Raw genomic sequence first — 26,172 nt, forward strand, 5'->3', positions numbered from 1 at the left:
GTCCACTCACATCTTCAAAACACACACACACACACACACACACACACACACACACACACACACACTGGGCCTCAGCAACTTAGTGAGACCCTGTTTCAAAATTAAAAAATAAAGCCGGGCATGGTGGTGCACAGGCGGAGACGGGAGGATCATGCAGGTTCAAAGAAAACCTCAGCTTCTTAGTGAGGCTCTCAGCAACTCAGTGAGACCCTGTTTCCAAATAAAAGAGAAAATAGGTCTGGGAAAATAGGTCTGGGAATAGGTCTGGGGATTTGTTTCCAAATAAAAGAGAAAACAGGGTCTGGGAGACCCTGTTTCCAAATAAAAGAGAAAATAGGTCTGGGAGTGTAGCCCATAAGTAGAAGGCCCCTGGGTTACATTCCCTATACCACACACCAAAAAAAATTTTCTTAATTAAAAAATTAAAAGAGTGGAAGTGTAGCTCAGGTAGAATGATTCCCCTGGACTCAACCTCCAGTATCAAAAACACAACAAAAACAAAAACAGAATCTCGTGTGTATTTCTTTTCTTTTCTTTTCTTTTCTTTTTTTTTTGGGGGGGGGCAGGTCTAAGACCCTTTATTTTGAAACAGGGTCTCACTGAGTTGCAGAGGGCCTCACTAAGTAGCAGAGGCTGGCCATGAACCGCGATCCTCCTGTCTCAGCCTCCTGAATGCTGGGATGACAAGCATGCCCACCACGCCCGGGTTCATGTATATTTCTATGATTCTACTTACACCCTTTATTATAGTCCTATGACCTGGTCTCATGTTTTCATTTCCCCTACCTGTCCATTTTTTTTTTTACAAGCAGATACCATATTTTAACCTTATGTTAGAAGTCTAAGTACAATGCCTTAGTATATAAATATATAGATATTTAGTCGGGCGTGGTGGTGCATGCTTGTAATCCCAGTACTTGGATTCGTGGCCAGCCTCAGCAACTTGTGAGACCCTCCACAACTTAGTGAGACTCTGTTTCAAAATAAATAATAAGCCGGGCGTGGTGGCGCACGCTTGTAATCCCCGCACTTGGGAGACAGAGACAGGAGGATCGCGCAGGTTAAAGCCAGCCATGAGCGCTGGCTTAGGAGACCCTGTTTCCAAATAAAACTGTAAAAATAGGTCTGGGAGTGTAGCCCAGAGGTAGAAGGGCTTCCAGAAACCCCAGTACCACCAAAAATAAATAAATAAACAAACAAACAAATAAATAAATAGTAATACAAAATAAATAGGGTTGGGGGTGTAGCTCAGAGGTAGGATGACCCTGGGTTCCATCCCCAGCACTAGATAGATATTTGATAAATAACCTAATATTTATAGAAATGAGGTTTTTTTTTTACATTAATGGGAATGGAACCCAGGGACATTCTACCTCTGAGCTACATCCCCAACCCTATTTTTTATTCTTTTTATTTTGAAACAGGGTCTCGCTGAGTTGCAAAGGGCCTTACTAAGTAGTAGCCGAGGCTGTCCTCAAACCACAGTCCTGTCTCAGCCTCCCAAATGCTGGGATTACAAGCGTGCGCCACCACGCCTGGCCCAGAAATGAGGGTTTAAAAAAAAAAAAAAGAATAAGTAGATGGGAAAATGCACCGTCTTTGAAAGCCAAACTGTCCTTGATTCGAGCTCATCCCTGGTCCTTTGTTCTCTTGCAGCTCCGGTCAGTGAACAATCTGGTGAGTTCTCATTTCCTTTTCTCATGTGTCTCTAAATAGTGTCTCCCTAGTCCAGCCTGGGGGTGCACATCTGTGGAGGATGAGACAGGAGGGCCACAGGTTCAAGACCAGCCTCAGCAACTTGGCAAGACCGTCAGCAACTGAGCGAGACCCTATTTCAAGATAAAAAATAAAACAGGGTAGAGGTGGAGCTCAGAGATAGAACACCGCTGGGTTCAGCCCCCAGTGCCAAAAAAAGTAAAAGGCCAACAGGGATGTCTGGTCTCTGTTGGCGTCACCCAAGGGCCAGGGAAGCTTTCCGGAAGCTTACCCCCTGGATAAAGTTGCATGTACAAACATCCCTGGCCTTTGCCAGACCTGGCATTTGCTCCCATTACAAATGGACCCCACCTAGCGGGGTGGTTACCAGGAGCTCATGGTAAAAGTGCAGGACTTGCCACGGGACCCTGTGCAGCCAGGGAGTGGAGAGAATCGCCCTGAACACATCGCACTGTGGAGAGGCCAGCAAGAATAATGCATCCCTTGCAGCTTTGGGAGTAGAATTCTTCCAGAAATGTCTTAAGAACAGAACATTCATCAACCAAGCCAGTATAAGGAAGAAATGCAGAAAAAAAGGAAAACTGGAGCCAGGCGTGGTGGGCACGCTTGTAATCCCAGTACTTGGGAGGCTGAGACAGAAGGATCACAGTTCGAGGCCAGCCTCAGCTACTTAGTGAGGCCCTCTGCAACTCAGTGAGGCCCTGTTTCAAAATAAAGAATAAAAAATAGGGCTGGGGGTGTAGCTCAGAGATAGAATGGGCCTAGTTTATATCCCCAGTACTGCAAAAAATAAAAAATAAAAATAGGGCTGGGGGTGTAGCTTAGACATAAATGCCCCTGGGTTTCATCCCCAGTTCTACAAAATAAAATTTAAAAAAAAGGGAAGCCGGGCGTGGTGGTGCACGCTTGTAATCCCAGCATTCGGGAGGCTGAGACCGGAGGATTGTGGTTCGAGGACAGCCTCAGCTACTTAGTGAGGCCCTTTGCAACTCAGTGAGACCCTGTTTCAAAATAAAGAATAAAAAGTAGGGCTAGGGGTATAGCTCGGAAATAGAATGCCCCTGGATTCCATCCCGAGTACTGAAAAAGAAAAAAAGGGAGGAAACTGAGATAAGGGCAAATTATGGGTATCACACTATTTTGTGTGTGTGTGTGTGTGTGTGTGTGTGTGTGTGTATGGTACTGGGAATTGAACCCAGGGGCATTCTAACTCTGAGCTACACCCCAGCCTGATTTTATTTTTTGTTTAAAACAGGGTCTCCCTAGGTTGCTGAGAGTCTCACTACATTGCTGAGGCTGTCCTCAAATCTGTGATCCTCCTGTCTTAGTCTCCCAAGTACTGGGATGACAGGCGTGCACCACCACGCCCGGCCATCACCCTCTAGAAATTGTCTTGCTTACTGTCATCTTTCTGGGCAGCACCATCCCTCGGGAAAGGTGGCTGACATGCAGCCTGGGGCCATTGGTGCCATCTAAGGGGTCCTCCTGGGCACTGTCCAAAGCTAGGCCGTCCAGTCTACCCCGCAGGCACCTCTGCAGCTGGGACCGTAGGCACCTGTGCTCATTTTCTCTCTTCCCTCTCCTCCCCAGCAACCGCACCCAAATCTGTGATTACCCTGCATCCTCCGTGGACCACTGTCTTCTACACAGAAACGGTGAGGCTGACTTGCAACGGGCTTAGAACCCACAGGTCACAGGAAACCAAATGGTACTACAATGATAGACTTAAAACCAGACATCAGGGGAACACCTTGGAGGCCCGTGAGTCCGGAGACTACAGATGCCAGGCTGGCGAGTCCCCTGGGAGCGACGCCGTGCGCCTGACCTTTTCTAGAGGTGAGAGGGTCAAAGACACTAAACGCTCCGCAGCAGCCCAGCCCACCTGCCCCTCTAGCTTTCTCCTCCATCCATGTTTGATGACCCAGACGTGAACCACGCTGTGGTCAGGCACCCAGGGAAAGGGTTAAACAGCTCGGTATAGCCAAGAGAGGAAACAGGATTCACTTAAAATTTTATATATACATGTGCCAGGTGTGGTGGCACACGCTTGTAATCCCAGCATTCGGGAGGCTGAAACAGAGAGGATCTGGGTTCGCGGCCAGCCTCAGCTACTTAGTGAGGCCCTTTGCAACTTAGCGAGACCCTGTTTCAAAATAAAGAATAACAAATAGGGCTGGGGGTGTGGCTTGGAGGTAGAATGACTCTGTGTTCTATCCCCAGTACGGAAAAAGAAAATTTAAGGGGCTGGGGGTGAAGCTCAGTGCAGCGCTCCTGGGTTCCATTCCCAGTGGAGCAAAATAAATAACATATACAAATGTGACCCGAAAATTTTGTTTTTGTTGTTGTTTTACAAGCTGCTCAGATAAAAGGAAATTTGAGAAGCAACTTATTTGAATTGTTTTTATATGTTAAGATGTATAGCTTTAATAAAGCTGGGCACAGTGGCACACACTTGTAATCCCAGTACTTGGGAGGCTGAGACAGGGGGGTCACAGGTTCAAGGGCAGCCTCAGCAAGCAGTGAGGCTCTCAACCTAGCAAGATTCTGTTTCAAAACAAAAAGTAAAAAGGCTGGGGGAGTAGCTCAGAAGTAGAATTCCCCTGGGTTCAGTCCCTAGTAACACACACACACACACACACACACACACACACACACACACACTGTATAGTTTTGAGCTATATTACTTATTTGGAATCACTGTTAGCATGAGGAATTTTGTGGGGGGGGGGTTCTGGGGACAGAACCCAGGGGCTTTTCTACCTTCGGGCTATACTCCAAGACCTATTTTTTATTTTTCATTGGAAACAGAATCTCACTAAATTGCTGAGAGCCTCACTAAGTAGCTTTGAACCTGTGACCCTCCTGTCTCAGCCTCCCAGGCGCTGGGATTTCAAGCCAGAGCCACCATGCCTGGCTTAGCATGAGTTTTCATATTTATAGCTATGAATAGATGATTGGCAGGTAGATAACGACAGACTGATTGTTATAGATATATAGGGATGGGGAAGAAAAACTAAGAAGCATTTTCTTTTTATCCTAAGACCATCTGTTTTGAAGCTGAAGTGGCAGCCTCCTTATTAAATACCCTTTTAATTTAGTGGATAAAGAAGCAGCATGGTGCTGGGCGCGGTGGGCACGCTTGTAATCCCTGCGCTTGGGAGGCGGAGACAGGAGGATCGCGCAGGTTCGAAGCTAGCCGGGCTGGCTTTAAGAGACCCTGTTTCCAAATAAAAATATAAAATAGATCTGGGAGTGTAGCCCGGAGGTAGAAGGGCTTCCGGGAACCCCAGTACCACCAAGAAAAAGGGGGGGCTTGGAGGCAAAAAGTCCCTGAGTTTAATCCCCAGCACCAAAAACAGAAAAGAAAAGGTAAACGGACTTCCGGGAAGATGGCGACTGAGAAAAGCGGGGCTTAAGAGCCCCGCTAACAACAAATCTCCATTACCACAAAATCAGCGCCTTTCATAGCCAGAAAACACCATCACCAGTGAAACAAAAAATCACCAGGCTCCAGAGAGAAAGCTGACTGAGAACAGAGCCACAGAGGAGATACACCGGCCTTGCGCCCGAGGACGCGGCAGACGCGGCAGCAGCGTCATACTGCCGGCAGCACCGGCGAATTCACGGGACGGCTACAGCAAGCCGAGGTGAGCCGCTGCGGAACAGCTAGGCGGGATTTCTCTGCGCAGAGAGCATCTAAAGCTCCCAGTGGCCGAGCTCAGCACACGCTGCAGGGATTCAGAGTAGAAATCAAAATTAAGAAGAAAAACGCCAGCCCCATAGCCGAGGGCGTAGCAGCGGCGCCATATTGCCACCTGCGACAGCAGCAGCGAATTCAGCGAGGCCAGTACAGCTACATCTGCATACTCAAGAACAGTGAGTCAAATTGCGGGCCACAGAGGAGAAATCCCAGTACTGTACTCCCTGGGACTTGACCCAGTGGGGGAGGGGCGGTGGCAGAGATATCACACCATAGGAGAACATGCAACCTGGCACCCCCCACAGTCTAAAGCAGCCTCTATCGACTCTCTGGGTCGGAGACTCTGTGATAAAACCCAGTAAAGGAGTAGTGGGGTCCGAGATACTACTGACTCGAGATCCAGAACACCTTAAGGGAAGTCATAGTGACCCAAGGGAAGAACCCAGAGAAGGCACAAACTTCCGAATTCATGGGAAAGAGGAATAATACTGGAGCAATTAATGCCCACAACCCCACAACATCAGAACCCGATAAAACAGAAAATCAGAGATTTCTAGAAGATCAAATCAGGAAAATAACTGTAGAAATAATAGAGGTGCTTCGAAAAGAACTCAGAGAGAGCCAAAAAGAGATAAAGGATGCAATTAATGAAGTAAAGGTCTCAATTCAAAGCACAAACAACCGATTAGAACACATGGAGAACAGAATCTCGCTCTTAGAAGATGAGCAATCCAAAAATGAACGCATAGTTTCTAATCTAGAAAAAAATATCCGACAACAGGAATCTGATATTGAAGAAATATGGGCCCATTTTAAGAGAGCTAACCTAAGAATAATTGGAAGAGAGGAGGGAAAAGAAAGTGAAACCAAAGGGATCAACAATCTCTTCAAAGAAGTAATAGCAGAAAATTTTCCAAACATAGAGCAAGAGGTTGATACAAAGGTCCAGGAAACTTATAGAACTTCCTTTAGACAGGATCAGAGAAGAGGATCCCCACGCCACATAATTGTCAAAATGACCAATGTGGAAGCCAAGCAGAGAATCTTAAAGGCAACAAAAACAAAGGGCCAAGTGACATTCAGAGGCAAACCAATTAGAATCACTCCAGACTTCCCAAACCAAGTCATGAGAGCCAGAAGGGCTTGGAGTAACATATTCCAAACTCTGAAAGAAAACAACTTCCAGCCAAAAATTTCCTACCCGGCAAAACTTTCTATCAAATTAGATGGAAAAATAAGAAGCTTCCATGACAAACAGAAACTGAAGGAATTTATGTCTTCAAAACCAGCGCTAGAGAAAATACTCAAAGAGATTAACTACAAAGAAGAAATAGGTAACACACACCAGAACCAGAGAAACAAGAGTTTCCATCCAACAGACAATTAAGATTGGTTATCTGTGGAGATTCATTATTTATGTTAGTCTTTTACCTATCTCTAAATGGTATTGTTTGCCTTTATTGTTGTTAATTTTTAGGATTTCTAGTTGGAATATTAATATACCTTCAGATATAGCAATTGGAAATATTTTATCCCATTCTATTAGTAACTGTTAACTCTGTTTACATTGTCTTTGGATATACAATTTTTTTTTATTTTTTAGGGAGTCTGTATACTCCTCTGTTGCCTGTGCCATTGAAATCATAACCAAGAAATCACTGCCAATTTCAATGTTGTGAGGTTTTATGACCCAGATTTTCTCCTAAAAGTTTATAGTCTTAAGATTTATATTTAGGTCTATTATCTATTTTGAGTTAATATTTGTATATGGGATTAGGTAAGGGTCCAATTTTATTCTTTTCCATGTAATTATTATTTTTTAACAATATTTAGTTAAAAGATTAATATTTCCACCACCAAATGTTCGTGGAAACCTTGTCAAAAATAACTTGACAATATAGGGAAGAATTTAGCTCTAGGCTTTTATTTAACTCCAATGGTTTATATATCTGCCTTTAGAATAGTACTACACTGTTTCAATTATTGTAGCTTTATATGGTTTGAAATCAGAAAAATATATATCTTCTAGCTTTGTTCTTTTTCAAGATCGTTTTGGGTACCTAGACTCCATATTCCATATTAGGATAGATTTTTTTCTGAAAAATAAATATATAAATATATGATAGTTTCACCTAAAAAATAGAAAAAAATATTCTCTGGTAAGAAAGAAAGCAAAAAGAAATATTGAAATGTTATCTTTAAGTCATCAAAAGCTTGGTATCAGACAAATGAAACTGTTATGTGAGATTATCATTTTTAATTTTAGATAAATTGCCATAATACTAGATGTCAACTACTAAGCCAAGCATGGGAGGGAGGGATGGGGAGAGAATGGGGTGGGGATTGGGTGGGGACTGACTGGGAAAAGTGTGCATGTATGTCTACAAAAGTATGTATCCTACTATGAATACAGTGCACCAATAAAAAAAAAAAGAAAAAAAAGGAAAAAAAAAAGAAAAGGTAAACAATGAAAGACGAAATAACCAGTCTTACGTTTCCTGTAGCTCAGCTGATTCTACAGGCCCCACTCTACGTGTATGAAGGAGACCACATTGTTCTAAAGTGCCAGCCAAGTGCGAAAACAGAACTGAGCGCTAGATCCTTTTACAAGGATGAGGAAATCCTGGCCTGGCCTGGCGACACCTCTGATTTCCACATTTTCAATGCAAGTCTAAAGGACAATGGCAGATACCACTGCACTGGGTCTAAGAAAGTATGTTGCAATATTTCCTCCAATCGAGTCAGCATCCAAGTCCGAGGTAAATCTTATTTTGTTGATGGGCTAGCGAGAGCAGGGGCCCAGGTTGGAGAAATAGTGAACGTACAACCTTACTCGGGGCTGAGGGATCAGAGTTCAAAAGTGGCAGCCCTTCTTGGCTGGCACTGAGGACGAATCCCGTCTCTCTCCAGTACGGTTCCCAGACTCACCTCTCTGGAACTGATGTGACCCTTCTTTCTAGAGCTGTTCCCACCTCCCGTGCTGACAGCCAGCCCCTCTTGGCCCAGAGTCGGGAGCCCGATGACTCTGACCTGTAAGACGCAGCTCCCTTTGCAGAAGTCGGATGTCCAGCTCCAATTCTGCTTCTTCAAAGATGCCCAGCCCCTGAGGTCAGACTGTAGCAGCTCCCCAGAGCTCCGGATTCCTGCCATGTCACTTAAAGACTCGGGATATTACTCGTGTACTGCAAAAAGGACTTCCCTTGTTTTGAAACAGAGCAAGACAGTCTCCATTCAAGTGCAGGGTGAGTATCCATGGGCTCTGAGAGCTGCCAGGGTGTAGAATCACACATCAGTTTGGGCCCTGGTTCATGTGAGAAGTTCTTCTCATGCCTGTGAGGACAGAAGCTGTGTGAAAGAAGAGACTCCAGCTCCTGGGGACATCTTAGAGGGCTTAGAATCAAGAAAGTTCAAGAAGCCAGGTGTGGTAGCCCACGCTTATAATCCCAGCATTTGGGAGCCTGAGACGGGAGGATAGCAGTTCGAGGGCAGCGTCAGCTACTTAGTGAGGACCTTTCCAACTCAGTGAGACCCTGTTTCCAAATAAAGAATAAGCCGGGCGTGGTGGCGCACTCTTGCAATCCCAGCACTTGGGAGGCTGAGACAGGAGGATCACACAGGTTCAAAGCCAGCCTCAGCTACTTAGTGAGGCTCTCAGCAACTTAGTGACACCCTGTTTCCAAATAAAGTATAAAATAGGTCTGGGAGTATGGATCAGAGGTAGAAAAGCCTCTTGGTTCCACCCCCAGTACCACCAAAAAAATTCCCAAGCATGGCTCTTTTTTTTTAATACTTTTATTGGTACAGTGTAATTACACTTTACAGTGAGACACAAACAGATGTGTATACAGTACTTGGTGCATTTCCCTCCAGCACGGGACTCAGCCGAGGGTCAAATGCTTCCTCTATTTAAATTTGGTCCGTCTCATCCAGGCATGATGGTGCGTGCCTGTCAGCCCAGTACTTGGTTGGCAGAGACAGGACGATCACAAGTTCAAGGACAGCCTCAGCAAGTAATGAGACTCTCATCAACCTAGCAAGACCCTGTTTCAAAATAAAACTAAAATTGAGCTGGGGGTGTAGCTCAGAAGTAGAAGGCCCCTGGATTCAACCCCCAGTACCAAAACCCCACTGGTTTTTCTCATAGGAGAGCTACATCAATATCAGAAAGGCTCACAAAGGACAGGTGTGGTGGTGCATGCCTATAATCTCAGTATTTGGGAGGCTAAGGCTGGAGAATTGCAGGATCAGGGACAGCCTCAACAATTTAGAGAGATTCTCATTAACTAAGCAAGGCTCTGTTTGGAAATAGAAAAAAAAAAGTACTGGGAGTGTAACTAGGAGAAAGAATGTCCCTAGGTTCATTTAATCTTTTTTTTTTTTTTTATGGTGCTGGGGATTGAAATCAGGGTCATTCTCCCTCAAGATGCGTCCCCAGCTTGATTTTTTTATTCTTTATTTTTGAAACAGGGTCTCACTGAGTTGCAAAGGGCCTCACTAAATAGCTGAGGCTGGCCAGGAACCTGCGATCCTCCTGTCTCAGCTTCCTGAATGCTGGGATTATAAGTGTGCACCACCAGGCTTGGCTTTTTAAATTTTTTTTTTCTTTTGCACTACAGGGGATGGAACCCAAGGGCATTCTACCTTCAAGCTACACCCCCAAGTCCTGTGCTTTAGTCTTTATTTTGAAACAGGATCTCAGGGAGTTGCAAAGGGTCTCACTAAATAGCTGTGGCTGTCTGTGAACTGTGATCCTCCTGTCTCAGCTTCCCAAATGCAGGAATTACAAGCATGTGCCACCATGCCCAGCTTCTTTTAAGTTTTAAAATAAAAAGTTGGCATGGTGGTACATGCCTGTAATTCCAGTACTTGGAAGCTGAGACAGGAGGATCACAAGTATCCTTCCTCCAGCAACTTAGTGAGGCTCGATTTCAAAATTAAAAAAATTAAAAAAAAACAAAGTAAAAAGGGTTGGAGGTGTAGCCTCAGAGGTAAAGTGCCCTGGGTTCAATCTCTAGTATCAAGAAGAGAAGAGGAGAAGAAGGAGGAGGTACATTTGAGCATGGCCTCTCCTCCAACCTACTGATGGAACTCCAACTCCCTTCTCTGTTCTTAAACCGGCCAGCCCATCGGTTCTTCAAGATCTGAGGCTAGCCCAAAGGCGCTGTCCTGAGCCCACAGACTCCCCCAAAGCCACGCCCACCGCAAGCGGGTGGGCGGGTCCTGGCCCTACCTCCCTGAATAGCCACAAACTCGGGAGGTCAGGAAGTGCGCCCTCTAGGGCCAGCCTGCTGCACGTGCTTTGTCTCATTTGCTCTTAGCCACGGCCATGCTGCATCCCCAAGACGTCCCTTTTGATGCCAGGTCTCCCCACGCCTGTCGTACCCCATCACTTTTCCCAATTTGGGGGTCACTAGAACCCACTTCTGAAATGACTGTCCATGTCCTCCCACGTTGTGCGTGGAGCTGTGCACGGTGGCACAGGGTTGCTATCCCAGTCCTGGAGAGGTTGAGATAGGAGGATCACAGGCTCGGGGCTAGCCTCAGCAGATTAGTGAGACCTCATTTCAAAATAAAAAGGGCTGGGGGTGTAGCTTGGAGATGAAATGCCCCTGAGTTCCATCTCCAGTACACACACACACACACACACACACACACACACACACACACACACACCACTGTGGTCAGACTGAGAGCAAGGTGGGTAAGGTTGCCTCTAGTGCTGGGCTCTCCCAAGAACACCAGGGAGGAGAGGGTCTCCCAGCCAAGCAGGACCACCTGGTCCTCTTCCCAGGAACAAGTGCAGCTCTGCTCCAGGCTAATCCTCCACGTGGGAGCAGCAGGTTTGGCCCTTCCCATCCTCAGACTGACGGTTCTAGGTCAGGAGCACCCTTCAGCCACAAGACTCACTTGTCTTTTTTGTTTATTTAGACATCTCTGTCAACATCCAGCTACGCACAGTCCCAGCCCCAGAGTCAGTGTTTTTAGGGGAGGAGCTGAACCTTCTCTGCTCAGTAGATGGGGTCCCAGGGCCCATCAAATTTTCCTGGTATAAAGAAAAAGGTTGGCTAAGGGAAGTAAAGATGCACGTCTCAGAAGCAGAATTCAAAATCTCTGTGGTGAAAGACAGTGACGCAGGGACCTATCGCTGTGAAGCCAGCAACGGTCGTCAAATATTCACCAGCCAGACAGTGACCATCAAGCCAGCGAAAGGTATGATCTTCCAACTGTCATCTGAGGGATGCCTTTTTCAGACCATGCAGTGGTACCCACCTGTAATTCCGGTACTTGCAAGGCTGAAACAGGAGGATCTCAGGTTCAAGGCCAGCCTCAGCAACTCAGGGCTGAAGCGTGGCGTGGTGCGCACCCTTATAATCCCAGTACTTGGGAAGCTGAGACAGGAGGATCGCGGTTTGCAGACAGCCTCGGCTACTTAGCGAGGCCTTCTGCAACTTAGTGAGACCTTGCTTCAAAATAAAGAATTAAAAATAGGGCTGGTGTGTAGTTCAGAGGCAGAATGCCCCTAGGTTCCATCCCCAATACCCCCCCCCAAAAAAAAACTGCACACGGGGATCCTTGGTGAGGGCCATAGTTGGGTGGGAGGTGATACTGACAGTTACCCATAATTCATTCCTCTGAATAACCTGCCAGGAGTTAATGAGAACTAGCAGGAAAGTATCAGGAATCAGAGGGGCTGTGGACAGTTGGAGCTTTTGGAAGCTCTTAGAAACAAAGATGGAGGAAAATGCTGGGTTGTTAGGAATATGTTCGGATCATTTGTATTTACCGATTCCTTCATGATTCATCGGTGCAACTCCTGACAATAAAGCCAGAATGAACAGGGCATCAGAAGCAAGACTGAGGTGGGGTCACGGCCTCCCGCCAGCCCCCTTGGCTTAAGGATGCTCAGGGGGCCTCCCTGGCCACAAGCTGTCCCTTCAGTCCCAGGGACAGGACTGTTCTGCACCCTTGGGACTCCCAGGACACCACACTGTGCGCTGTGAACAGTTAGGAGAGAGTGCCTCGCTGTGAAGCCAAGGGAGCCTCCCCCCCAGGCCAGGGAAGATTCTCAAAAGGCTGAAATCCTCGGGCCCTTGGGCCCCTAGAGAGGAGAAGCACCCCGCAACCTCTCTGCTCAGAGAACATCCGGGGAATGATGTTGGTGCCCAGATGGAGACCTAGGGAACACACCACTCTCCATCCGGAGTAAGCTCTGGACCACCAGAGGTGACATGGAATCCGGTTCCGTGTCCCCGGCGGGCTAGAGAAGTCCCACAAGTTCCCCGGCCCTACGAGTCAGTCTCTCCCAGGAACGCATAGAGCGTCAGCGGGGTGCAGGGAAGGAGTTGGGCCTGGGAAGGGCCAGGGGAAGCATGGAGGGGGACCACAGACACCCGGGATGTGCAGGGATGGCCTCCCAGGGTACAGGGCAGAGGGAAGGGCACAGAACCCCGGGGTAAGGAGTGGGTCTGGTGGCAGCAAGGGAAGGGAAGGGACTTCTTCCCTCTTGGGACTACAGCTGCTCCGGCCACCAAGGAGGAGAGCCAGGAGGGGAAGGGCCAGGAGGCTGAAAAGAACAGACTGGGAAAGACCAAACATGGCAGTGCACGTCTGGAATCCCAGTACTTGGGAGGCTGAGAGGGGAGGATGGAAGGTCCAAGGCCAGCCTAAGCAATTTAGCAAGACCCCCAGCCACTTACTGAGACCCTGTTTCAAAATAAGAAATAAAATGGGGCTGGAGGTGTAGCTCAGAGATAAAAGGCCCCTGGGTTCAGCCCTCAGATGCCCCCCACACACACACACACACTGTCCAGCAGGGAGGACAGGAGGGACTGGACTTGGATCGAGATCTCCAGCGAGGTGCAGAAGTAACTGTGGCGGATCTTCTCTCTCCTCAGCCCCGGCATCTTGGCCAGTCCTCTCCCTCAGCACAGAGGGGGACCGGGCTCTGGAGGGCGACACCGTGACACTTTACTGTGAAGTTCAAAGAGGCTCTCCGCCAATCCTGTACAAGTTCTTCCGAGGGGCTCACTACCTGGGGGAAAGATCAGTCCTCTCTCCAGGAGGGGTGTCCCTCAGAGTCTCCCTGACCACAAGGAATTCTGGGAACTACTACTGCACAGCCTACAATGGCTTCGGCGCCCAGCGCAGTGACGCCGTGAGCCTCTCCGTCACCGGTAAGCCCCAGGCCTCTGCTGGTGGTCATCCCAGCCAGGCCCCTGTCTCACAGAACCCTTGAGAAGTCTGCATGGACAGGCCTGGTGGGGCACGCCTGTAATCTCGGCACTTGGGAGGCTGAGAGCGGAGGATGGCAGGTTTGAGTTCAGCCTTGGCTACTTAGCAAGACCCTGTTTCAAAATTAAAAAATAAAATAAAAAGAGGACTGGGGGTGTAGCACACAGGTAGAACATCCTCGGTTCAATCCCCAATACAAAAAAAAAAAAAAAAAATCTGCAGGTACCTTCCAGTTTCCCAGGAAGTCAATCGAGCTGCTTCTCTGCAAACTGACTCTTTGGGGCCTCAGCGCCCGTCTCTCCTGGCTCAACCTGAGCCCCCGCCCTGGCTCAGAAGCCGCTCCAGCTTTCACTGGAGTATTTATATCTGCAAACTGTCTCCTGCTGCCCCCACCCCATGTCTATCAGAGGAAGACACAATAATTCCACGGGTTCTCGGCTTTCATGGTGAAAAAAAATTTCAACATGCGCCAGTCAGAAACAAAGATAGAGCTGGGCATGGTGGCGCACACTTGTGATCCCAGCATTTGGGAGGCTGAGACAGGAGGATCGTGGTTCACGGACAGCCTCAGCTACTTAGTGAGGCCCTCTGCAACTCAGTGAGACCCTGTTTCAAAATAAAGAATAAGAAATAGGTCTGGGGGTGGAGCTCAGAGATAGAATGCTTCTGGGTTCCTTCCCCAGTACTGGAAAGAAAGAAGGAAGGAAGGAAGGAAGGAAGGAAGGAAGGAAGGAAGGAAGGGAGGGAGGGAGGGGAAGGAGGAAGGAAGGGAGGGAAGGAAGACAAAGATAGACATTCAATTTGGGAAACGTAAAGGTACACGTTCAGAGGAGCAGCGCCAGAATCTTTTACAGATCTTTTTATAGGATTCCTCCTAGAGAGGAGGTGGCTAGGGGGACATGGCAGAAATGGGGCAACCTAGAATGGTCTCCTGTTTTGAATCTTCAGGCTAACAAAAGCTGTCAATTCCCTTTAAGATAGGACTCTCCAGGAGTGGAGACGGGAAGTCAGTGCCACTGAGGTGCAGGGCTCTTTAACAAAAGGTATAACTTTTTCTGGGATCCTCTTCCCAGGAAATCTGGCAAAAGGTGAGGCTCTCTCCTGGAATTATTCTTTATTTTAAAACAGGGTCTTACTAAGTTGCGAAGGGCCTCACTAAGTAGCTGAGGCTGGCCCCGAACCAGTGATCCTCCTGTCTCAGCCTCTCAAGTACTAGGATTCCAAGTGGGTACCATTACAGTAACAATGCCAGAGATAGAGCCCCACCGTTGGGCGCCAAAACTGTAATGGTATAAGACGGAGCTGTGGGTTCTTATTCTCAGCTATTTTTAGAAAAGAAAAGCCAGAACTATTTGCTATTTCTTTCCTTTCCAATTTGTCTCCTTTCTACCTAAAAGTTTTTATCTCTTCTAATCAATCTCTTGTCCAGTCCCCTAGGGAGTCTTTCTTTATTCAATGCACAGAAGCAGCTCCTGTTTCCCCACTGACACATAAAATTTAGTAACAGTCACAGTCAAACAGAAAAATGCTGGTCAAAAATGTCAGCTCCCCAGGGGAAGAGGTTGAGGGATTTTTTTTAATTTTCTTTTTTTTTTTTTTTTTTTTTTTTGGTGGTACTGGGGTTTCTTGAAACCCTTCTACCTCCGGGCTACACTCCCAGATACCTATTTTTTTATATTTTTATTTGGAAACAGGGTCTCTTAAACCAGCGCGGCTGGCTTTGAACCTGCGTGATCCTCCTGTCTCTTCCTCCCAAGCACGGGGATTACAAGTGTGCGCCACCACGCCCAGCCCGTTTTATATTTTTTTTTTCATTTTGGAAAGAGGGTCTCTTAAGCCAGAGAGACTGGCTTCGAACCTGCACGATCCTCCTGTCTCTGCCTCCCAAGCCTGGGGATTATAAGCTGAGCTACCACACCCGGCTTTATTTTCTATCTTAAATCCAAATTTCTTTTCTTTTTTTTTTTTTTTTTTTTGCGGGTCTGGGGATGGAACCCAGGGGCATTCAACCTCTGAGCTACACCCCCTGCCCTATTTTTTATTCTTTATTTTGAAACCAGGTCTCACTGAGTTGCAGAGGGCCTCACTAAGTAGCCGAGGCTGTCCCGAACCGTGATCCTCCGGTCTCAGCCTCCCAAATGCTGGGATTACAAGCATGCGCCACCACGTCCGGCTTAAGTCCAAATTTCTAACTAACAATAATTTCAAGATCCTGACTGGATTTCCTACCTCAATAATAGAATGTAATTTTTTAGCCAGGCACACTGCCATACACCAGCAATCTCAATACTTTGGGAGGTTGAGATAGGAGGATCAGAGGTTCAAGGCCAACCTCAGCAACTTAGCAAGACCCTCGGCAACTTAGGGAGACCCTGTTTTAAAATAAAAGATAAAAAGGGTTGGGAGGGTATCTCAGAGGCAGAATGCACCTGAGTTCAATCTCCAACCCCCCAAAAATAAATGAGATGAGGAAAAGAAGGAGGAGAGGAAAACACTGGTCTTTGTGGCTTCCTATAATACCAACTGAACAGAATTAGATAAGCCTGAAATTAGCCAGCCAGTTGTCCGTGAGCTGAGACACTTTGCCCAGAGCCATATGGATTTTCTGGCAGAATAACGTGCTTTGTGCTTAAGAAACAGGACCCACCAAAGGACTCCACAAAGTTCATGGGGATACATTCTGGAGTAAATGTTTTGAATCTATCAACAGCCCTGAGGTCACTAGATTAGGGGAAAATGGGAGAATTTTGCATTTTTTACTTTATGTAATTGGGTAGAGTTTGGTTTGCTTTTCAATGAGAAGCTATTTTTAATTTTTTCTTTTTTTTTTTTGCGGTACTGGGGATGGAACTCAGGGTATATCTACCTCCAAGCTATAACCCCAGCCCTATTTTTTATTCTTTATTTTGAAACAGGGCCTTACTAAGTAGCTGAATCTGGCCGAAAACTGCGATCCTCCTGTCTCAGTCTCCCAAATACTGGGATTATAAGCGTGCGCCACCATGCCCAGCTATTTTTAATTTTTAAAGAAGATGCTACTGTCAACTAATTCATTTCCTCCTCCCTCAGTTCCGGTATCCCGCCCAGTCCTCATGCTCAGGACACCCAGAGCCCAGGCTGTGGTGGGGGACACAGTGGAGCTTCACTGCGAGGCCCCCAGGGGCTCTCCCCCGATCCTGTACCGGTTTTATCACGAGGATGTCGCCCTGGGGAGCAGCTCGGCCCCCACGGGAGGAGGAGCATCCTTCCACCTGTCCCTGACGGCAGAACATTCTGGAAACTACCTCTGTGAGGCCGACAATGGTGTGCGAGCCCAGCGCAGTGACGCTGTGACACTCAGGGTCACGGGTAAGTTAGGCCTTCCACCAAGTGGCACAAGGGACCGGCCTTGTGTATTCCCAGTAGGGAAGATGGAGCTCGGCTTCCACAGAAGCCCCTGTGTGTGACGTCCTGGCCATGCGCCTCCATTGGAGGACTTGGGATTCTACACACTCCAGAACTTGCCCCAACAACTCTGCCTGCTGTACTTTTCCTCAGTAGCAATGCTCTTCAGACTTTGCAGAGAAAACTTCACTAACACTGGAGTGAAACCTTTTGAAGACACAAACTAAGCCAGGCTACTCTGGAAGGCTGAGGCAGGAGGATCACAGGTTCCGGGCCAGTCTCTGCAACTTAGCAAGAACCTGTACAAAGAAGGAGAAGAGGAGGAGGAAGAGGAAGAGGAGGAGGAGGAGGAGGAGGAGGAGGAGGAGGAGGAGGAGGAGGAGAGGAGGGGGAGGCAGTTGGGTATGGTGGAGCTTACTTATAATCCCAGTACTTAAGAGGCCGAGACAGGGACAGGAGGATCACAGTTCGTGGCCAGCCTCAGCTACTTAGTGAGGCCCTCTGCAACTTAGTGAGACCCTGTTTCAAAATAAAGAATAAAAAAATAGGGCTGGGGGTATAGCTCAGAGGTAGAATGTCCCTGAGTTCCATCCCCAGTACTGAAAAAAAAAAAAAAGAGAGCAAACCCATTGTAATCCTTATCCTCCTATGGGTTCCATTTCTTCTGTTTCCTTTTCCTTTTTCTTTTTCTTCTTTTTCTTTTTTCTTTTTCTTTTTTTGTGATACTGACCGGAGATTGAGCTCAGGGACATTCTACCTCTGAGCTAAACCCCCAGCCCTATCTTTTTATGCTTTATTTTGAAACAAGGTCTCCCTGAGTTGCAAAGGGTCTCACTAAGTAGCCGAGGCTGTCTGCGAACTGTGATCCTCCTGTCTCAGCCTCCCAAATGCTGGGATTACAAGCATGCGCCACCATACCTGCCTCACAGTAGTCTTTTTTTTTTTTTTTTTTTTTTTTTTTGTGGTACTGGGGTTCCTGGAAGCCCTTCTACCTCCAGGCTATACTCCCAAACCTATTTTATGCTTTTTTTGTTTTTTTTTTGAAAACAGGATTTCTTAAACCAGCGCGGCTGGCTTCGAACCAGCGCAATCCTCCTGTCTCCGCCTCCCAAGAGCGGGGATTACAAGCGTGCGCTACCACGCCTGGCCACAGTAGTCTTTTTGACTTCTCCGCTGTCCAGGTTCCAGTTTAATCTTTGCTTTTGGACTCCTCAAACACAGTGGACTCCGCCTCTCTAAGTGACACAGAACTATGCACACATTCTACTGAGGTCTGAGGGACTGATGCGCTCGGCGCAACCTCTGAAGGTCATGAGAAATGACCCAGGAAATGTCCCTGAAAGGTCCTCAACAGAGAGGGCTGTGTTGAAGCAGAAGCAGCTGATGGTGGTTTTCCTCCCCCAGTTCCAGTGTCCTGCCCTGTCCTCACGCTCAGGACACCCAGAGCCCAGGCTGTGGTGGGGGACACTGCAGAGCTTCACTGCGAGACCCCCACGGGCTCTCCCCCAATCCTGTACCGGTTTCATCATGAGGATGTCGCCCTGGGGAACATCTCAGCCCCCTTGGGAAGAGGAGTGTCCTTCAGCCTCTTCCTTATGGCAGATCATTCTGGAAACTACTCCTGCGATGCTGACAATGGGCTGGGGGCCCAGCGCAGTGATGCAGTGACACTCAGGGTCACAGGTGAGTTGGCCCTGCCCGCCAGCAGCAAAAGCAAGAACTCCCCACAGTGGCCAGAGAAGCCACAGTGCTCCCCGACTATCTTCTGGTGTGGCCCAGCCTAGCCCAGCCAGCTGCCTCCAGTCTAGGGAGCCCCTGGTTGACAAGGCTGTAGGAACCAGGATGGCCTGGAGAGCGCCACCTAGAGGTGTCCTGTGGAATTACAAGCCTGCACCACCACGCCCAGCTCTAGAAACCTCTGCTCTTGAGTTTCTTCCAGTTCCAGGGATATAAACACTCTTTACATTCTGTATTAAAATCATATGTTGCCGGGCGTGGTGGCACACGCTTGTCATCCCAGCATTTGAGAGGCTGAGACAGGAGGATCGTGGTTTGCTGCCAGCCTCAGCTACTTAGTGAGGCCCTCTGCAACTCAGTGAGACCCTGTTTCAAAATAAAGAATAAAAACTAGGGCTGGGGATGTCGTTCAGAGGTAGAATGCCCCTGGGTTCCATCCCCAGTACCACAAAAAAATTTACATCATATGTTAATGTTTGTGATGGGCAAAACCCTTTAGTAAAGACACTCAGTGGTCCCTAAAGTGAGGGCCTGGGTGGCCAGTGCAAAGGAGTGGAGAGCTGGGTGAACCGGAACCGAAATATCTGCTGCCAATCAAACTCCCCCGTTCCCTAAACTGCTGTTTAGATATCTGATCTCTTGCTGCTCAGTGCATTGCCAAAGGAGAAGCGCTTCCTGCAAGTTTTGAAACTGTTTGGAGACAACCCCTTAGAAAAGCCAAATCTCTAAATCCCCGTGCGGGGAAACTGGGATATAGCAAAAGCAAGCTTAGAGCTGTTGATCCGAAGGCTGTAGACTTGGCTTTGAAGGTTTGTGTGACCTTGACCAAGCATCGTTCCTATATCGACCTCCGTTTCTTCACCCATAATGTGGGAAAAACAATTGATGGAAATCCCACCCTCCTCTGTCCTAGAATTCCATGACGTGCGTGTGTATGTGTGTTTTATTTTTTATTTATTTATTTTTTGGTGGTACTGGGGTTCCTGGAAGCCCTTCTACCTCCGGGCTACACTCCCAGACCTATTTTTACATTTTTATTTGGAAACAGGGTCTCCTAAGCCAGCGCGGGTGGCTGGCTTCGAACCTGTGCGATCCTCCTGTCTCCGCCTCCCAAGCGCGGGGATTACAAACGTGCGCCACCACGCCCGGCTGTATGTGTGTTTTACTAGGGATGGAACCCAGGGGTATTCTACCTCTGAGATATACCCTCACCCTCTTTGTTTGTTTGTTTGTTTGTTTAATTTCAAAACAAGGTCTCACTACATTGATGAGGCAGTCCTTGAACCTACTGTCTAAGCCTCCCAAGTATTGGGATCACAGGTGTGCACCACCACTCCCATCTCATTTCTGGTGTGTGTGTGTGTGTGTGTGTGTGTGTGTGTGTGGTGCTGGGGGTGGAACCCAGGGGCTTTCTACCTCTGGGCTACACTCCCAGACCTATTTTATATTTTATTTGGAAACAGGGTCTCACTAAGTTGCTAAGAGCCTCACTCAGTAGCTGAGGCTGGCTTCGAACCCACGCGATCCTCCTGTCTCAGCCTCCCAAGTGCGGGGATTACAAGTGTGCGCCACCACACCCAGCTTCATTTCTGTTTTTTTGAAAGCTATTTATAGTCAAAGTAACTAGCTTTGCCTATCATATGTGTTTCAATCTCTTTTCTTTTCTTTTTGTGGCACTGGGGATGGAACCCAGGGGCATTCTACCCTCAAGCTCTACCCCCAGCTTTATTTTTTATTTTTTATTTTGAAGCAGGGTCTCACTGAGTTACAAGAGCCTCACTAAGTAGCTGAGGTTTTCCTCAAATCGCAACCTCCTGTCTCAGCCTCCCAAGTACTGGGATTACAAGCGTGCGCCACAATGCCCAGTTTTTTTCAAGCTATTTTCCCAAATTTAGATCTGACTACTTTTTCCAGTTGCTTATAATGCTTTTTGTTCTTTACAGATATGTTAGAAGTGGAAGCTACTATTTTTTTTTTTCAGTGCTGGTGATTAAACCCAGGGGTGTCTTATCTCTGAGCTGCACCCCCATCCCTTTTTGAGAGCTTGTTTGGAGGTTCTAGCAGGGAGCTCAGCTACTCATATACTCTTGACCGAAGACCTGTCCTGCTTTATTCGGGGAAGGTCGTCCTCTCTGACCGAGCACGCAGCTTCAGCAGGGACGCACATGGAGCGGTAAGGGAGGAAGGGGACACCGCCTAGCCAGCCAGCTCAACCGAATCAACCCTGGCGATCAATAGGGTGACAGATGTCGCAGCCAGGTCGCCCTCACATCCCCTTTTTAAGCTTTTAAATTTTGAAAGAAGGTCGTGCTAAGTTGCTAAGAGCCTTGCTAATTTGCTGAGGTTGGCCTTGAACCTGCAAGCTTCCTGTCCCAGCTTCCCAAGTACTGGGATGAAAGGTGTGCGCCACTGCACCCAGCAAGGAAACCACGATTGATGTTTTCACTCCCTCAGTTCCAGCGTCCCGCCCGATCCTCACGTTTAGGGCGTCCAGGACCCACGCTGTGGTCGGGGACGAGGTGGAGCTCCACTGTGAGTCCCCCAGTGGCTCTCCCCCAATCCTGTACCAGTTTTATCATGAAGATGTTGCCCTGGGGAACAGCTCAGCCCCATCAGGAGGAGGAGCATCCTTCAACCTCTCCCTGACTGCAGAACATTCTGGAAACTACTCCTGCGAAGCTGACAACGGGCTGGGGGCCCAGCGCAGTATGGTGGTGACGCTCAACATCTCAGGTGAGTTTCCCGTGCCCGGGGCCGCAGATCCGGAACAAATATTTCCTTCGGCCGGGCGTAGTGGTGCACGCTTATAATGCCAGTACTTGGGAGGCTGAGACAGGAGGATCACAGGTTCACGGCCAGCCTCAGCTACTTAGTGAGGCCCTTTGCAACATAGTGAGACCCTGTTTGAAAATAAAGGGATAAAAAATAGGGCTGGGGGTGTAGCTCAGAGGTAGAATGGCCCTGGGTTCCATCCCCAGTACCACAAAAAAAAAAAAAAAAATCCTTTGGATGACCGTGATAATTCCCATGATGCTCTGCCAGGAGCGCTTCCCAGGGTCACGTCCATTGAGAGAGCTGGTGGCTGTCTAAATCGTCACCTTCTCAAGTGTTTCCAAAGTGCTGGTACTTGGGCCGACAAGGAGCAAGTGTGGATGTGGGGTTATCCACCGTCCACCTCAGCCCTTGCCTCAGGCACGGAGACCAGTGTCCCCACAAAGACCTGGGGAGGCCTGGTCACCCAGCGTGAATCTCTCCTGGGCCCAGGCATCAGCTCGGGGCTTCTGGGCAGCCCAAGGCCAGAAGCTTCTCCCTTGGGCTCATGCACACCCCCCACCAGGGCTGACGGAGCACCGAAGGGATCCTGTAGCCACGGGCCTCACCGGGGGACTGCTCGGCTCGGCAGGCCTTGCTGCCGGACTTCTGCTGTTCTACTGCTGGCTCCCGAGGAAGGCAGGTGGGTCGCCCTCTGCGCACCTTTGCTCAGAGTTCAGTCCCTGTTCATCTCTCAGCCCCTCACCTCTCCTTCTGGGCCCCTCAAAAGCCCTCTTTGCCAAACGCAAAGTTGCCGACACAGTCCTGTTGCGCAGAAGCTGCCTCGATGAGATGCCGTTTCTGTAATCTCCTAAGTCCGGTGTTTCGCCCTCTGTACCCGGGAAAAACTTCAGGGATGAACAAGAGGAGGAGAAAGATGGAGAAACAGAAGCAAAAAGAGATGCCAAACAGAATTTGGTTACTTAACTGATTTTCAAGATGTACAGTATTTTCACTGATGATTAAGTTTATTTTCCTGCCTAAAAATAGAAGCGAACCTGATTGTCACCCAGAGCACCATGTCTGTAGCGTGTTTCTGAGAAGGGCAGCAGCTCTTAATCTGCCGGCAGTTTTTAAGGACCACCACTTTTTTTTTTTCTTTTTTGGTGGTGGTACTGGGGTTCCTGGAAGCCCTTCTAGCTCTGGGCTACACTCCCAGACCTATTTTATATTTTTATTTGGAAACAGGGTCTCTTAAGCCAGTGCCCGTGGCTGGCTCCCAACCAGCGCGATCCTCCTGTTTCCGCCTCCCAAGCGCAGGGATTACAAGTGTGTGCCACCACGCCCGGCAAGGACCACCACCTTTAAAACTCCAGGTTAAGCTGGGTGTGGTGGTGCACACTTGTAATCCCAGCATTTGGAGGCTGAGACAGTAGGATCACTACTACTTAGTGAGGCCCTTTGCAACTCAGTGAGACCCCTTTTCAAAATAAAGAATAAAAAATAGGGTTGGGGGTGTAGCTCGGAGGTAGAATACCCCTTGGTTCCATCCCCAGTACTGCAAAAACAAAAACAAAAAAACCCACTCCATGTTAATAGTTGGTCACGGTGGTACACACCTGTGATCTCAGTACTTGGGAGGCTGGGACAGAAGAATTGCAGATTCAGCACCTTAGCAAGGCCTTCAGCAACTTAATGAGAAACCTCTTTCAAATTTTAAAAAATGGCCAGGTGTGATAGCACACACTTGTAATCCCAGTGCTTGGGAGGCAGAGACAGGAGGATCACACAGGTCAAAGCCAGCCTCGGCTACTTAGTAAGGCTCTCAGCAACTAAGTGAGATCCTGTTTCCAAATAAAGTATAAAATAGACCTGGGAGTATAGCCTGGAGGTAGAAAAGACCCTGAGTTCCACCCCCAATACCACCAAAATACAAAATTTTAAAAAAGAAGCTGGACGTGGTGGTACATACTTGTAATCCCAGCATTTGGGAGGCTGAGATAGGAGGATCTCGGTGTAAGTACAACCTCAGCCACTACTTGGTGAGACCCTTTGCAACTCAGTGAGACCCTGTTTAAAAATAAAGAATAAAAAATACGGCTGGGGGTGTAGTTCTGAGGTTGAATGCCCCTGGGTTCCATTCCCAGTACTGCAAAAAAAATTTTTTTTTAATTTAAAAGGGCTGGTTGTATAGCTCAGTAGAGTGCACCTGAGTTCGATTCCCAGGGAGGGAGGGAAGGAGGGAGGGGGAGAGAGAGAGAGAGAGAGAGAGAGAGAGAGAGAGAGAGAGAGAGAGGAAGAAGAAGAGGAGGAGGAGGAGAAGAAGGAGGGGAGGAGGAGGAGGAGAAGAAGGAGGGGAGGAGGAGGAGGAGGAGGAGGAGGAGGAGGAGGAGGAGGAGGAGGAGGAGGAGGAGGGGAGCACATGCCAAGTTAAAGGATTATGGATGGTGGACCCCTTTCACATTCTAACCCCGGCCTCTGGACACCAGGGTTGGTGGTTGCTTGCTTTCTCCCCTACCCCCACCTGTCTGGGAATAGCGAGCCAGGGAGGGAGGCTTCGGTGATAAAACTCCTGTCTCTGTGAGTGCCCCTTGTAAAGGTCTCCTTTCCTGATTCCAGCGCCCTTGTGCTTCCTTTGCAGGGGGAAAGGCCGCCTCTGACCCCTCCAGGTAAGACGAGGGCTGTATTCCTGCATAGTTAATAAAATGTCCACGGGGTAGCGAAATAGAACTGAACCCGATCATCACCAACAGCCCAGAGCCCGTGACCGTCTCACCGCCACCTCTAGCTGCTTCCTGACTTATTAACTCACATCCTTGCGTGGCTATGGGCTCAGTTGTCTACGTGACTACCGTGACCACTAAATCCATCCGTGGCTTGAGGTGATGGAGCTTAACTGACCTGGAAGGCTCTGGACACAGCCAGCCTCCTCGGTACTTGTCGAGATGAGCCCAAGATGGAGCCACACAACTTGCTCACCTGAGTTGTCACTCTGCCAGCAAGAGGGGCCGCCATGTTGGATCCCCCAAGGCTGACTTCAGGAGTCACACCACGGCTCACAAATTATCTCTGGGCAAGTGCGCCCCTGGTAGCAGTATTCAAACCACCCAGAGTCCTTACAAGCCTTTCTGATCACTGGTTTCTCTGAGACTCAGATCTCTCTGAAGGTGGAGGTTTGAGGTATAGGAGCCTGGTTAAAATCATGGCACTTAGGCCAGGCGTGGTGGCGCACACTTGTAATCCCAGCATTCGGGAGGCTGAGACAGGAGGATCGTGGTTTGCAGACAGTCTCAACTACTTAGTGAGGTCCTTTGCAACTCAGTGAGACCCTGTTTCAAAATAAAGAATAAAAAGGCCGGGCGTGGTGGTGCACGCTTGTAATTCTCACGCTTGGGAGGCTGAGACAGGAGGATCATGCAGGTTCAAAGCCAGCTGTGCTGGCTTAAGAGACCCTGTTTCCAAATTTAAAAAAATTTAAAAAATAGGTCTGGGAGTTTAGCCCGGAGATAGAAGGGCTTCCAGGAACCCCAGAACCACAAATAAATAAATAAATAAATAAATAAATAAATAAATAAATAAATAAATAAGGCTGAGGGTGTAGCTTGGAAGTAGAATGCCCCTGGGTTCCATCCCCAGTACCCCCCCAAAATGGCTCTTTAATCTCTTATGCAACTTCCATTTTTTGCATCCATGAAATAGGGATAAAATAGAGCTTATAATGTTGTTCTAAGCATTGGCACAGTGTCCATTACATACAGGTGGCCATGGGGCCAGCATAAACAGATAATATTAATCTCTCATCATTCAAAACTCAATCTTCATAGACCATCTGTGTATGATTCCAGGTCTCTGGTTCCAGGCTTGGCTGCCCCCCTGTGGTTAAAACTCTCCAAGAGTGGTCATCATAGCTAATCTGTCAGCTGTGTTTTCTAGGGAACATCAGTGTCTCTGTATCTCACAGGAGCCCTGCAGACTTGGACCCCCAAGAACCCACGTACCACAACATACCAGGCTGGGTAGAACTGCAGCCAGTGTACGCCAATGGTGAGGACTAAAGGGGCTGGCTGCGCTGTGGGGTTGGTGCGGGAAAGGGCCGGGGCTGGACGGGAGAGGAGACCACACACAGGCCCGGAGGGCTCTGTCCCTTCAGAGGACAAAGCGGGAGGAGGGAATCGCTCAGACAAGAGGCGAGCACCTTAACCTCCTCTAAAATGTCAACTTCTTCATAATTTTACACATGTTCAAGTGTAGACCCTTATTAATCAAGACCGGCCTTCCTCCTCTCCTATCTTACCATCTAAACTTATGAATAAGATATGGTTAACCTGGACAACCATTGGTGGGAGGGGGGAAGGGAAAATGGGGGGGGGAGGGCACCAAATATAGTGTAAATATATACTATTTATGTTCAATTAAAAAATTGTTAAAAAAAACAAAAAAAATAAAAAATAAATAAAATAAAATAAAATAAAAAATAAAAAATAAAATAAAATAAAATAAAATGTCAACTTCTTTCTAAGTAACCAGAGAAGGAGACGTGGTTTACTTGGAAGTACAGAAAACCAAAAAGAAAGACAAAGATTCAGGTAAGACCAGAGGAGGTCTTTCTTCTGTCTAAGCCTCCGCTTCAGCAGCCTGCTGCTTGGTGTCCA

The 26,172-nt window shown here is 48.0% G+C and overlaps 1 protein-coding gene across 1 annotated transcript in view; it reads left to right on the top strand.

Annotated features, from left to right (window-relative positions):
• The window catches only part of LOC308260252 (Fc receptor-like protein 5), a gene marked incomplete at both ends in the record, with an annotated part of 44,156 nt that overhangs the window by 17,144 nt on the left and 840 nt on the right, over positions 1 to 26,172 (top strand). The window contains 11 exons of the mRNA XM_080691561.1: positions 7,921 to 8,175; positions 8,377 to 8,595; positions 11,345 to 11,626; positions 13,312 to 13,590; positions 16,718 to 16,996; positions 18,437 to 18,715; positions 21,224 to 21,502; positions 22,107 to 22,223; positions 24,162 to 24,189; positions 24,520 to 24,608; positions 25,454 to 25,564. Coding sequence (XP_080547687.1) covers positions 7,921 to 8,175; positions 8,377 to 8,595; positions 11,345 to 11,626; positions 13,312 to 13,590; positions 16,718 to 16,996; positions 18,437 to 18,715; positions 21,224 to 21,502; positions 22,107 to 22,223; positions 24,162 to 24,189; positions 24,520 to 24,608; positions 25,454 to 25,564 — 2,217 coding nt within the window. The remainder of the gene's footprint in view (positions 1 to 7,920; positions 8,176 to 8,376; positions 8,596 to 11,344; positions 11,627 to 13,311; positions 13,591 to 16,717; positions 16,997 to 18,436; positions 18,716 to 21,223; positions 21,503 to 22,106; positions 22,224 to 24,161; positions 24,190 to 24,519; positions 24,609 to 25,453; positions 25,565 to 26,172) is intronic.

The sequence above is a fragment of the Muscardinus avellanarius genome (genome assembly GCF_963383645.1).
Source record: "Muscardinus avellanarius genome assembly, chromosome: 3".
Lineage (NCBI taxonomy): Eukaryota > Metazoa > Chordata > Mammalia > Rodentia > Gliridae > Muscardinus > Muscardinus avellanarius.